The following is a 14,615-nucleotide window of genomic DNA, read 5'->3' on the forward strand; positions in this document are numbered from 1 at the left end:
AACCGATCATTTTTTGGACAAAGTTGGTCGGTATAGTCCTGGTCGATATCAAAAACTTACCGCACATGGTTGGTTTTTATTTTCCAAAAATAATCAATTTTCTGACACACGACCACAAAAATATCAGTATTCTGTAAAAAAATTATTTATTTTTGAACAAAAGGTCAGTATTCCTGAATTATTTAAAAAACAAATTGTCCGAGGTTGGTTCGTTTTTTCAACTTTTTGGAAAATAAAATAAAAATAAACCGACCTAGGTCGATTTTCTGCAATACAACAACAAATGCCTATTTTACAGTTATCTACCTGTCAATTAAAAATAATTACAGTATACAGCCAATTCCAGTACAACGTACTCAAACAACAACAAACTAGTATAGAACATCCTCCGATCCAATCCACCACAAAATCCAACCCGAAACTTTTTCAATTGTCATACAAAACCCACTAAGTTATAGTGACTTTAACAAGCCATAGAAGACATTCAACAAACAAACAAGTCATAAGAACTTAAGCAAGTATCTAATAGTTGGTCTACACAAGTATCTAACACAAATCAAGGGATTTAAGCCCTTCATACTGCTCGTCCGTACGCCTCTCTCTAGCCTCTATCGCTTGAAGTTGGCTAGATAGCTCCATAGCCATCATCGTCTCCCTATCCATTGACTCGACCTCTGATCAGGAAGTTCTATGCCTTGCAATCTAGACTGGTAGCGGTGATATACTTGTTGAGAAAGGCCGTAAGCTCTCCCCCTTTTTTTGCGCCACCAACAATACCTAATAAAAGTTTCTCAATGTCCTCATCCGAAATTTGTGTTGGCGCATCCTGCTCATTGGTTGGCTTAGTCCGATGAAACTCCTCCAAGAAACTTTAAAATTGACCCTAAAATGAAAATATAAATTAAGAAATAGCTAGCAATCACTACAAGAGAACAGGCTATTAGCTAGGGATTCTATCTAGGAAATACAGATCCGTAGCTAATATTCAACAATAGCTAGAAAACTGTCATTCCCTTGCAAAAAAGTTCGACTAAAAATTTAGTCAGAATATTGCTAGGAATTCGCTAGGGCCGATTCCTAGCTAAACTGTAGCTAGAACATTTTCCTAGAAATATCTATGGCTAATTCTCAGCGGGAATTCCAATTTGGCGCCAATTTTCTTTTTCCAAATGACTGTGGTTTAGCTAGGATACAATCCGTGGCTAATTCCGGGCAATATGTTAGCTAGGATGTTTCCTAGCTAAATGTTAGCGGGAATTCTATTTTGGCGCTAAAAAAACGTCTCAAAAGATTGTGATTTAGCTAGGAACACAACCCCTAGCTAATCGCTTGCTAAAAAGTTGCTAGGACGCTTCCTAGACAAATTTATGGCTAAATTTTAGGGGATTTCTTAGATAATGCTAATTTTTGTCAATTGTTTTTAGCTGGGATGAACTCCATAACTAATCTCTAAAAAATATTATTATTATTATTATTATTATTATTATTATTATTATAAAATTGAAATTAATATAAATAAATAAAAAAATGTATAGACGACGATAATAAGAGTTTAATAGCCGCTTTTGGATTTCTTACTATAATTAGCATATTTCTCTATATTTACTCCATTCTTTCTAATACATGTGCAGTTTTTAATAGGGCAAGGAGATTTAGAAAGTAATAAGGATTTAAGAATTTTTTTTATCTAAAACAAACCATAGACATTATGAGTGACGGTAAATCATTTAATCAAGTATAAAATAAGAAGTTTAAAGTTAGTTGATTTTTAAATACTAGTATAAGATAGTGTCATAATTTTGGGAAAAACTAATAAAAGAAAATTGTCGCATAAATTAGATAAATTAATTCTATAAATATCTATTTATTTGTTTTTCTTTATTTTGAATCTCTTCGTTTGTTCCGTGTGGTAATTAGCGTTTATTCTCTTCATTGTCGGTAGTTTGTACAATTAACAATAAATTAGAAAAAGGAAAAAAAGAAATACAACTAAAAATATAAAATGCAGAACAAAGACCCCGATTCCCCTAACCTGTTGAACCCTTTTATCTCTATATCCCCAATAATGCTCCTTTCGTCCACCACTAGAACCTATTCAACCTCACGCTAGTAAAAATTGTGTCTGCTTTAATACAACGATTTAACTTTGCAAGCAAGGGTTCATTGGCCTAGACTTGCTGTCGGGGGGTGAAGCTACACTATGTAGGACGGAAGTAATATCGCGAGGACTATGTTTGGCAATGTCATGAGACAATCATGGGAATATTATGAAAGACACACATGACAAAAGTGAGTAATTTTTCATAGCCCCCCCAACCACACCACCCCGCCTCCCCCCACCCCCAAACCAAATTTTATAAAAAATGGGAACTTTTTTCTTCTCTCCCCCACTACCAAAAACACGGCCTTTAGCCACGGGTTTTTAGCCACGGTTTCAAAAACCGTGGCAAAACTAACAAAAAAATATAACCTTGCCTACAATGTTGCAACCGTGGCTACAATTTCGTGGGAAAATGAGGCGGGTAATACAATTTCACTCCCTCCCTTTATTTTCTTTCTTTCCCCCCATTTATTTTCCTATTTTGGTTTTTAGTTTTCCTCTTTCCACAAAATCTGTCCAAAAGTTCACTCCTTCACCCCAATTCCAAAAATCCACTACTTCACCCCAATTCCAAAAATTCGACTGCTTCGAATAGTAGCAAAAAAATGGTAGAATCACTTCTTTCAGGTAACAAATTTCTGCTACTCAAGGTTTTTAAGTCAATTTTTTTGTTCAATCTTCAATGGGTTCCTTTTAGGGTTTCTGTTTGTGCAAAATCTTGGATGTATTTAGGGAAAGGAACAATTTTGGAACAAAAAATTCCCTGTGCATGAAGAAATTTGATGTTTTATTATCTTATTGTTCATAAGAGTCATGAATGAAGATATTTTGTGTTAAATGGGTTATCTGAAATTTTGTGTTAAATAGGTCAGTGATTTCTCCTTTTCTTTTGGGTCCTGAAATTTTGAAATGTGTTCAGTTCAATTCTTATAGCTTTGAAGATTAAAAATTTGAACTTGTATGAGCTTTAGGCTAAAGTTCCTTTTTTTTTTCAATCCTTAAGTTGGGGAAGGCTTCATCCTAGAATGCATCTAAATGTAAGTGAAAATCCCTAATTCTTCTTGCAACTGTTTTTTGCATCAAAGCTACCAGATAGCTATTGATTTCTTAGCCTATCAAGGTACAATATGATTTCTATTTTGCACTTCTTTATTTGTCTCTTATTTTGGCTTAAAATTATAGGTGAGGATTATTGGCAAGAGAGGATTTGTACTCTGTTAACTTGTCTTATCCATTGATTCAGTTTTTCTTTGGTAACAGGAGTAGGAAGAAGATTGAACGAGATCTAAGCTATGTCTGATTGGATGAGAATAGCTGTAGCTTGTGCATTTCCTTTCATGATCTTGGATTAAGCTTAATTTTGTTCGTACATGGAAAAGATGAAACTTCATTCTACTTTGATATGTAAGTGCATAGACATATTTACTTACATATACTGATTTATAGGGCTCTGCTTTGTAGCTAGAGTATTCATGTCTTGCTTCCTGTATTGCCCTTGCATTTGTTTTCTCGATCTGCAAATTTGTTATAAGGGTACACATTAATTTGGTAGGTGTTGGAAAACCAGCTAACTGATTGGGGAAGAAAAAACGAAAAAAACAAGTAAAGGCCAGCTAACTTGTTCTTAATCTGCTTCTTCTCAACTGGTTAGTATCTTATTGATGTAATTTTCATCCTTTAGTTTATTAAGAACTTAGCCCTATTTCTCAAGTATATTGTTTGTTCAAATCTGAAACAACTTTATTCCAACATGATCGACAAGAGTTGGATTGCAAAGTCAATTAGATCAGATGAATTCTTGGATGGTGTAGTCCAATTTTTGGACTTCGCCTTTTCGAATGCATCCATAAATGGAAAAATCTTATGTCCTTGCACTATATGTGGATTTAATGTTATGTGCAATAGAGCTGATGTGTTTAGGCATCTCCTTCAACATGGGTTTCCAGAAAAAGTACACATGTTGGTACATGCATGGGGAAAAGCATATTCAATCCAATGTAGAATCATTATCCCGAGTACAAGATGAGTGGGTTAGACAATATCCGATGAATGATATGTTGAATGATGCTTTTGGAAACGTCTTTGATAATAATGACTTTCAAGATTCTGGTTCATCCAATTTACCAAATAATGACCTTCCTAGGGTTGCTGAAGATAAAAGTCAAGAAGAGAGAGACAAAATTAAGGAGTTGTTAGAGGACGGGAATCAAGAACTTTATGATGGTTGTGCAAAATATAGTAAATTGTCATTTATTGTTCACCTTTATCATATTAAGGTCTTATGTGGTGCAACTGATAAAACATTTTCGATGATTCTTGACCTTTTAAAGGATGCTTTTCCTCATGCGAAACTACCATCATCATTTTATGAGTCAAAAAAGATGATTAAGAGGTTAGGTTTGAGCTATGATAAGATCGATGCATGTCCAAACCATTGCATGTTATATTGGGGATTATCCGAGGATAAGAAGAGAGATAAATGCAAGAAGTGCAATACATCCAGGTATGTATCAAATGAAAATGATGTTGGTGCAAATGTTGTGATTGATGACCAACAGAAAAAGAAACCAAAGGCAGCGAAAGTATTGCGATACTTCCCACTTATACCTAGGCTAATAAGGCTATACATGTGCTCGAAAACTGCAGAACTTTTGAAATGGCATGCTACAAAGGCTAACCTAGATGGATTATTACGACATCCTAGAGATGGCAAAGCGTGGAAACATTTTGATTCTTTCTATCCTGACTTTGCTTCAGAGACTCGTAATGTGCGACTTGCTTTAGCTACAGATGGTTTCAATCCGTTTGGAAATTTAAGTTCCAATTTTAGCATTTGGCCTGTGATGTTGTATATTTATAACTATCCTCCATGGTGTTTTATGAAGCAAACTTCTCTTGTCATGGCGATAATAATTTCTGGTCCTAAAATGCCTGGATGTTTACTTACAACCTTTAATCGCTGAATTAAAACAGTTGTGGGGTGGTGTACGTGCTTATGATTCCTCAACTAAGGAAATGTTTCAGTTGCGTGCTGCATTGATGTGGACCATAAGTGATTTTCCAGGTCTTGACAACTTGTCTGGGTGGAATACACATACATCACTTGCTTGTCCATCATGTAATTTTGATACAGAATCTATGAGGCTAAAGTTTGGTAGAAAAAATTACTTTATGGGACATCGTCGGTATTTGCCACATGATCACAAGTATAGATACAATAAGCAGTCATTTAATGGTTTTGAGGAGCATAGACCTGCCCCTATCCCACCATCAGGTTCAACCATGTTAAGGCAAATTGAAGAGAGCCGGAAGAGGCCTCGTGATGATGCTACAAATGAGGTTGGGCCAGAACAATGGAAGAAAAAACGTATCTTTTGGAATTTACCTTATTGGAAGAACAATCTTATTCGTCATTGCCTTGACCTGATGCATGTAGAGAAGAATGTTTGTGACAATGTATTGTTCACCATACTTGGTGACAAAAAAAGATCAAAAGACAATTTGCAAGCTCGTAAAGACTTGCAAGCGATGGGAATTAGAGAAAAGCTTCATCCATATCCTAATTCTTCTAAGTTTCCTCCATCATGCTTTAACATGAAGAAAGAGCAGAAAGATAACTTCCTAAAAGTTTTAAAAAATGTGGTTTTTCCAGATAATTATGCATCAAACATTTCTAGATGTGTTGATCTTACGAAACGCAAGATCTCTAATTTAAAAAGCCATGATTCCCACATTCTGATGGAGCATCTTTTACCAATTGCTTTTCGAAAATCTCTTCCTAAAGAAGTTACTTCAGTGTTGATTGAGTTATGTAACTACTTTAGAGAAGTATCAAGCAAGGTTTTAGATGTGAAGTATATAGAGAAGCTCCAACAACGAATTTGGTTGAATCATTCCAATATGGAAATGATATTCCCTCCATCATTTTTCACTATTATGGTTCATCTGGTAATTCATCTTGGAGAGGAAGCAATTCTTGCTGGTCCAGTACAAGGTCATTATATGTACCCTGTTGAAAGGTATATCTTTGCTGTGTAAATTGATGTATTTTTATTTTTTTTTCTAATCTTACAATTAGTTTTAATATATTGTTAGGGAACTCGGCCACTTGCAATCTTATGTTCGTAACAATTCCGCACCGGAAGGTTGTATAGCTGAAGGGTACATTATGGAGGAATGTCTCACTTTTTGTTCTAGATATTTGGAGGGTGATATTGAAACAATGTTTAATCGACCAAGGCGTAATGATGATGACAACGAGATCAATGCTAGTAGTGAATCAACTATCTTGTCAAACTTGTTTCCTGCATTAGGCAAACCTGTTGGTGCTACTAAAACTCTACCCATACCTCCCTTGGAAATCATACAAGCTTACCGATATGTGCTAACCAATTGTGAAATAGTTGATCCATTTCGAGAGTAGGTTACATGATCTTTTATATTGTTCGTTTTCTTATTCTAATGTGTTTTCTTATTCTAATGTATTTTCTTATTCAGGAAGTTTAGAATTGAGGTCACTAGGATGCATCGTAGCAAAAAAAAACTATGCAAAAGTTGTGGAGGAATATGTGCACAAACATTTTCATGAGTGGCTTAAGCGATATGTAAGATTGCAATTTTTTCATTCTCTTTTAAACTGAAGATCTCATAAAGTATATATAATTGTCCTAATACATTTAAAAATAATAGGTTGCAAGAAAGGATGGTGCGGATATTACACCTGAAATTGAATGGCTTGCAAATGGGCCAAATAATGTTGTGAGGAGATTCAAGGAGTATAACGTTCATGGATTTAAGTTTCGTACTGTGAGGAAGGAGCAAGGGTTGAGAACACAAAATAGTGGTGTTGTTATGTCTGCGGTTACTAAGAGATTTTGAAGTGGCAGAGAATCTATTGAACAGTCAAGTGATGATATGTACTATGGTAAATTGGTTGACATCATAGAGTTAAATTATTACGGTAAGTTAAAGGTTGTGTTATTCAAATGTATTTGGGTAGACACTACACTTAACAAGGGAATCAAGATAGATCAATTTGGGATAACAAGTGTAATTTTTTCCCGTTTGATACACACCGGTACAAAAGAAACAGATGAACCATATATACTTGCAACTGATGCTAGAATGGTTTACTATGTTGATGATCCAATTGATGAAGGTTGGTGTTTTGTTTGTCATATGAAGCCTAGAGACATATATGATATGGGAGATGTGGATTATGTGGATTTAGAGGAGCCACCAATGGAGGACATACCTTTTCATGAGCAACATTTGGAAAATATCGAAAACTTACAATTAGTGCGGGATGATCGCTATGAACAAGAACAAGATGAACCAACTCATGATGATTATGAAAGTGGTAGTGATGGAGATGGTGATGATGGATATGGTGAAGGAATGGTAGACTAGTTAATACCCCTGTTATGGAATTGAAGACCTTTTAAGATGCATTTAATATCCCTGTAAGCTCCAAACACTTGTTCGTTTTCAAATTTCTGTTTTAGTAGTTACATTTATTGTGAGCATTCTTTGGTGAGGATTAAACCTGCAAGACTAGAATTTTGCTAATATTAAGAACTAGAAAGACACATAAAATGGTTAGCTACCTCTTTTTGATGTTTTTATTGTGGCTTCAAATTTTTACAATATGTCATGACCTTAACAACTAATTGCAGACTTCTCCCGCATTGCTAGTTATGAAAGATGCCATGATTGCTACTATTCTGAAGAAGTGAGCAAGTGATTTTTGTTTCCTATGAGAACAATCATATGCTCTCACAAATTTATATTGTATCTAATGCTATACACTTTATGAATATTAGCTCTGAGATCAAAGATGGGCAGTATATATTTTTCATACCAAGTGTAGCAAACAACACTGGACTGCAAGTTGTGGACTTGACAAACCATTTGCAAACTTTGAAGGTGAGTTCCATATTCAGCTATTATAAGGACAATGGTTCTTTTATGTGGTCTTTTGTGCATATTACTGAAATACTACGCACGGATGTAAGTTATGTGTAAATTTCCTGACTTCCTTCTATTCCAGATTGATATTGGTTGTTCTATGTCATGTTTTGATGGTTTTCTAAGGATTTAGAATTTAGAAACACAGATATATCATGAAATAATTCGTCAAGAACTTTGGTCCGGGTAAAATGAGAATGATGATGAAGATAGTGAGTATAACAGGAGTTGTTATGTAATTCTCTTCAGCCAGGGTGATTTTTTTTGTACAACATTGAATTACAATTTTACCTGAGCAAAATTCATCTCTAAGAAACTGACACGATAAATGAACAACATTATACTCTTCTGTCTTTGGATTCTGATAGTGGTAGTGTCATCTTCTGCATTTGTGGTGATCTTCTACCATGAATATGCTATGAAAGGAGTTCATGAAAGGTATTACATAATATTGCGATTTGAGGCCACAGTTGGCCATACAGATCTGAATTTCCCAAAATCGTTTATGTTGTGAATTTGGTATTGATATCTTTAATTGCTTTTGCATGTGCTTTAGAAAAACCCCATCTTTCTTTTTCTAGAACTGTGACTCATATAAGCGTTGGGCCTATGCTTCTTATTTTTGTTTAATAAGAAAGAAATATTAGTAGTAATCAGCAGTACTGCTTTACTTGACTTGGAATAAATAATCATGCACCAGCCAAATTCCAGTTTATAGTTTTAAGTTAATTCCAGCCATGATGTTGTACTTAAAAAAAATCACTTTTGTTCAGCCTATGATTCTTTTTTCTGGCACAGTACTTCTTAAGGGTTACCTTTTGAATACTTGGAAATATTAAAGGATGTTGTTCATGTTTCTTGTGGCTTTTGGTTGATGGTTGTCAATTTTTTTTGCAGATTTTTCCATGTCTGATAGTCAGAAAGAACATGTGGCATCCATTGTGCAGTTTGTGCCTGGACTTGAGTCCTTGAGGCAGAAGCTTTGCCATGAAATATCTGATAGGCAATTTTGGATGATCTATTTCGTTTTATTGCTTCCAAGGCTGAATGGGAATGACTTGGAGCTGTATATTATGGTCATTGTATTAGTGAATGCAGATTAGTTATGTATTGGCACCAGAAAAATAATTGTAATTTAAAAAAAAAAAAAAACTGTGAACATTAGCCACGGTTGAACCGTGGCTAAGTAATATGATAACAGTGCATGTTTGCTACGGCTAAACCGTGGCTAATTTATATGATGTGAACAAATTTCCTACGCCTTAGATTAGCCACGGTTGTAGCATGGGTAATCTGAAATTCCAAAATATAATGCCTTTTTCTTGCAGTCAAATTTAACCACGGTTTGATCGTAGCTATAGCTATATTAAACCGTGACTAACTTAGGGTTGCCACGGACGGTAAAACCGTGGCAAATTCACTGGCGACGCCTCGTATGGGCACGGCCTTAACCGTGGCTAACTTACCGTGGCAAAGTAGTTTTAGCCACGGTTTTGGTACCCTTTAGCCACGGTTTTGCGCGTGGCTAAATCCCGCATTTTTTGTAGTGCCCCCACCTCCTCCATGACCCCTCTGCCCCCCTCCCCTCTCTTTCCCCACCCCAACCCTTGAAGTTTCTATTTCATAATATTCAATTATAAATATATGAAAAAATTAATTTAATTTGGCAAAAGAAAAAATTATAAACATTACACTTGAAATAATATTGCACTTGCATAATATGGTTTAATCCATAATCAACCTGTTTATCACCCAACCTATATTTTACCCACATGAAATATGGGAGGATTGAAACTCAACCCATTTTTGTTTAAACTATTTCAACCTGCCCAAATCCAAGGAAACCCACCCATTTGCCACCCCTATCTAGAACCAAAACAAGTAAGATGAATAAGTCATCAACAAGAGACAAGAAATTATAAATATATAATTTCCAAATCTAATGTGGGTTCCTTCGACCCTCTTCTTTCTCTCTAATGCGAGGAGTTCTACGTGAACTTAATTAGGATGGGAAGAGTGAGGAACTAGAGATCACATAGACAAAGGACAAAATTCGATATTGTTACACCTCAGAATTTCAGGTTGTTGTGCGGTGAATAAAATAACGCAAGTTAAGATGCATATGATACCCTACAAGTAAGAAGGGATGCTTAATAATTCTAATTAAGATTCCAAAGAAATTTGAGGCGATAGAAGAGAGCTCGTTGGAGAAAGTTAAGGTAGAAAGTTCCTTACCCAGTGTGCAAATGTACCAGCAGGTATTCCCAGTAATTTACGGGGTTAGAAGGTGAACGGATCGAATCGGTGAAATCAGAACTGAATCAGGAATAGTCTGCAGGCACCAGTCACGGCTGATGGGCCGTCGACATGTCGACGGACCGTCGATGTGTTTTTGCAATCGGTGATCTGCAAGCACAAGTCGACGGACCGTCGACACGTCGACGAAAACGTCGATCCGTTGTCGAACCGCCTCTCTGGAATTTTCTGGTGTCAGCTATAAATAGATGAGCCATTCTCTTATTTTTCAGAGTTCCCTTCTCTCCAAGTCCTGAAAACTCTAGAATACTCTCCATATCATATTATCACAAATCCAAAGAGGAATTAAGGAGTAAGAACCAAGAAATTACTATAATCAAGTGCAAGGATGTTCAATAGGGCTTGTGGAAACCAAGAATCGCTTTGGTATTCAAGTAGGGTTTCTCTCGAGTGAAGTATTTTCATCCAAAGACCATTCCTATGTGATCAAAGGTGAGTTTCACATTTTATTCATGTTATTAAGAATATTGAGTGGTGGAAAGACTTGGATTATGGAAGAAAGTACAGTATGAAGTTCAAATATGGAAATAGTGGAATTCTTGAATGGTAACTTAACTTGAGTCATAGTTCTTGACATACCATGAGTGTCATTTTGTTGTGAATAATGCAAATGATGTTAAAGGAGTATTATATGAGAATATATATGGTATTATGTCATAGTTATGGTTATGGACAACATTGGAAGGGCATTGTAAGGATTAAATAATGTTGAACTTGATGAAGTTTATCGATTGTAGTATCGTGGGTGTTATTATCGACGTTTGGGAGTTGTCTATTATATAGAGAAGGTTGTTGAAACAAAAGAAATGCTGCCCAATTTTCGTTAGCCCTTAGTTGTTTTAGTTGAGGACTAAGTATGTTCCCAGTTATCTAATCTTCGTACGAATTCTCTTGAATGTAGAATCGTCAGCTGGGAAGGAGAACGCTAGTTGTTGAGGAGACGTGAAGGTATGTAAGGCTAGTCCCTTCTTTTCTAAGGCATGATTCTCATAACATGATTTCTTCTATATTTTCATGATCTCATTACATTCCGAAAGTTACAAATCAATGATCATTAAGAACTTCCCATGAGATATGGATAAGAGTTGTGTTACGATAATGTCAATAATAATGATGATTCTATGTCCCAAGATTCTAATGCTTATGAAAATATGCTATTATGAGATTAAAGATCTTGATGTATTATTTCTCTGGCAGTTATTCATCATTGATAGTTTCACCTCATAATGCTATTTCCTTTGAGGTGAGGCATGAGGACTATGACTGTTCCATAAGATAATCGGAGGTTGTCGACCTTACGTCACTCTGATAGAGCTATGACTTTTACTTGAGCTGTTATGCATGCTTCTTGTTATGTATATGATGATTATTACACCGCGCCTATTTTGTAGGACATGATACCGCTAAGGCGGGCGGCTTATGATTACACCGTGCCTATTTGGACGGACATGACACCGCTAAGGCGAACGACTTATGATTACACCGTGCCTAGATGGCCAGACATGACACCGCTAAGGCGGGCGGCTTATGATTACACCGTGCCTATTTGGCCGGACATGACACCACTAGTGGGCGGCGTGCGATAGTTACGCGGACGCGGGTTAATGATGATGGTATATTTGATATGCATGACATGTGTTTTGTTTAAAAAGTTAAGCAGGCATAATATTCGCCTTAAGAGGCAATTGACGTACAAGTTATATCTTTGCCTCATGTTTCATTATTTCTTTATTATGTTAGTATTATTCATGCCTTGCATACTCAGTACATTGTTCGTACTGACGTCCTTCTTCTTTTTGGACGCTGTCTGCATGCCCACAGGTAGACAGGGAGACGGATCGGATTCCTAGGAGCCTGTTCAGCATATATATATAGAAGCACTCCACTACTCCGGAGTTGCAGATTTTGGGTATATTCTTTTGTGTACATATCGAGGGCATAGTGGGGTCTTGTCCCGTCCTTATGTTCAGTACTCTAGTTAGAGGCTCGTAGATACATATGTGTGGGTAGTAGAAGCTATGCAGTCTTATCAGTGTATATTCTGTATATCATTCTTGTAGCATTGTGGGCCTATGCATATCGATATGTTTAACTTGGGAGATGTTGGCGATTATTTCATAGTAGGTTTACTTTGAGAATCATGTATGTTTGAGTCGAGTATGATAGCAAGAGGATATGTGGTGCTCGATAGTCAGCTCCGGGTACCCATCATGGCCCCCTAGTTGGGTCGTGATAAAAGTGGTATCAGTGTAGTTCCGTCCTAGGGTGTGTCTACGAGCCTTGTCCAGGTGAGTCTTGTTTATAGGTGTGAAGCGTGCCACATTTATGAACAAGGGGCTGCGGGGCATTTAGGAATGATTGACCTTCCTTCTTGTCATAGATCGTGCGATAGAGCCATGATTTAAGAATTCTCTTTTTCCCTAACTGTGCGTTATGTTTTCAGCAAAGTTGATGAGAGGAAAAGCTAAAGCAGCCCAGAAGGGCAAGATAGTGGTCGAAGAGAGGACTGAACGGGAGCCACCTAAGGATATAGAGGAGGGCGAGCCCTAGAGTAAGGCCCTATTTCAGTTCTCTCATACTTCGCCCACTCTAGAGGAGCGAAGGGGAGTCTCAACCTTAGCTCCACCACCCCCCAGTTCCTCTACCAGATACCTCAAGCAGGGAGATGAGGCAGGCCATTATTTTGCTGACCCACTTAGTAGCCGCTCAAGCTCAGCGGTAGGATGCGAGCCATGGTAACAGGAGTTGGAGGAAGAGAGTCGAGTCTTCAGGGTTTGATCGTGAGTTTAGGGGCCCTCCGAGGCAGCAATTCTCTAGGCACTCAGCCCGTTCAGCAACTAGTGAGCCACCATAGTTTTCTGGACCCAGGGTTGATAAATCTGCTTGCGTGGGGCCAGTTCAGAGTTTAAGAGTTCCTAATTCCCAGAACAAGGGCGATTCAAGCCAGATGAGATTACCTGTAACACGGTGCACTCGGTGTGGTAAGTTACATTTTGGACCGTGCCGCTTGGGTTTGAATGTTTGTTATGCTTGCGCTCGGCCAGTCCATTTCAGGCGCGACTATCCATCGCTACATGGTAAAGATAAGGTTAGGCCCAGGGGGTTAGCAGTTGTCTCTTCATCATCGGTACGGCCTCCGAGGCAAAGACCGCGGGTATTAACAGGTTGTGATAGAGACCGATGAGGAACGCCCAGCCCGAGTGGATCCCAGCTTCACACATATGAATTAGCTGGGCGACAGGATCTTAAGTCTCCCCCTTATGTTGTTCCAGGTATATTGTTAGTACTCTCTTATGGTTTATACGTATCGATTGATTCAGGCCTTACGATATCATATAACTCCTTGTGTTGTGGGGCGTATTGGGTTGAAACCCGAGCCAAATCAGCTATTTGAGATGTCTATACCTGTTAGTGACCCAGTAATAGCCAGAATTATGATATATGAGTAAGTAAACCACCACGAAGAGAGAGTTGATTGACATAATGTGTAAAACGATGGAATTCTAGAAAGAGTGTGTAAGTACAGCTTATGAGACAAGCCCTATTACTTAAATTCTTTTATAGTAGTCAGCCTTGTGCTTCTGAGCTATATATTATATGTGTTTCTATATGTGGCCTTTAAGGCATGGGATGTGTTTTCTGGGTTGTGTGCAGGTTCGGGAATGTTATGGCTATAATGGAAACTCTGTTGAAATTCTTCCAGGAATCCAAAGGAAATTAGGGGAACTGTAGGCAGGATTGTTGCAAAGAGAACGAAAAGGCCTAGCAATGAGTGATTAAGGACTGAGTTAGTAGTAAAGTGCGGAATAAACATAGTAAGTATGTATTAAGCTAAGGGAATGATGAATAGGTTAGGATGGAATAAGGAACATGAGAAGGGGAAAGTGATGTGCTTGGAATAAAAAAAAGTTTTATACTAAGGAGAATTAAAGAGATAAGCATTCCCAAAAAAAAAAAATGCGAGTTAGAAGAATTCGGCTGGTCCTTTTTAATGGTTTGGAAGATTGAATTATGAAATGAACTTGATGTATACGTATAAGCCGATGCATGATACGTCGAATCAGATTATTAAACTAGACTTCACCCGATGATTATAGCGGGAGAAAAAATTTCATATCACTATAAGCCAGCCATATTGACCCCGGTAAGACCTCGAGGAAAGAGAGTAAAAGAGATGTGTTCACAAAAGCTCCTTCCCTGGCAATTGGGTAACCTTATGATCGCAGTTGTG

The 14,615-nt window shown here is 37.2% G+C and overlaps 1 protein-coding gene across 5 annotated transcripts; it reads left to right on the forward strand.

Moving 5' to 3' along the window:
* Positions 1-2,432: 2,432 nt before the first annotated feature.
* LOC132606089 (uncharacterized) lies at positions 2,433-9,395 on the forward strand. Of its 5 annotated transcripts, XM_060319424.1 has the most exons (11): positions 2,435-2,728; positions 3,362-3,505; positions 3,654-3,747; positions 5,075-6,120; positions 6,197-6,520; positions 6,599-6,705; positions 6,791-7,061; positions 7,286-7,563; positions 7,777-7,832; positions 7,924-8,026; positions 8,966-9,395. In XM_060319424.1, the coding sequence occupies exons 4-6, from the start codon at positions 5,117-5,119 to the stop codon at positions 6,687-6,689; spliced, it is 1,419 nt and encodes a 472-aa protein (XP_060175407.1). In that variant the 5' UTR covers positions 2,435-2,728; positions 3,362-3,505; positions 3,654-3,747; positions 5,075-5,116; the 3' UTR covers positions 6,690-6,705; positions 6,791-7,061; positions 7,286-7,563; positions 7,777-7,832; positions 7,924-8,026; positions 8,966-9,395. The 5 variants fall into 5 exon arrangements, 4 of the variants coding, with proteins under 4 accessions (XP_060175408.1, XP_060175407.1, XP_060175406.1 ...); XM_060319425.1 differs by having other exon boundaries at positions 2,433-2,728; positions 3,345-3,505; positions 6,791-7,563; XM_060319423.1 differs by having other exon boundaries at positions 6,791-7,563.
* The last annotated feature ends 5,220 nt before the right edge of the window (positions 9,396-14,615 follow it).

This window comes from Lycium barbarum, chromosome 8 (assembly GCF_019175385.1).
Source record: "Lycium barbarum isolate Lr01 chromosome 8, ASM1917538v2, whole genome shotgun sequence".
NCBI classification, from domain to species: Eukaryota; Viridiplantae; Streptophyta; class Magnoliopsida; order Solanales; family Solanaceae; genus Lycium; species Lycium barbarum.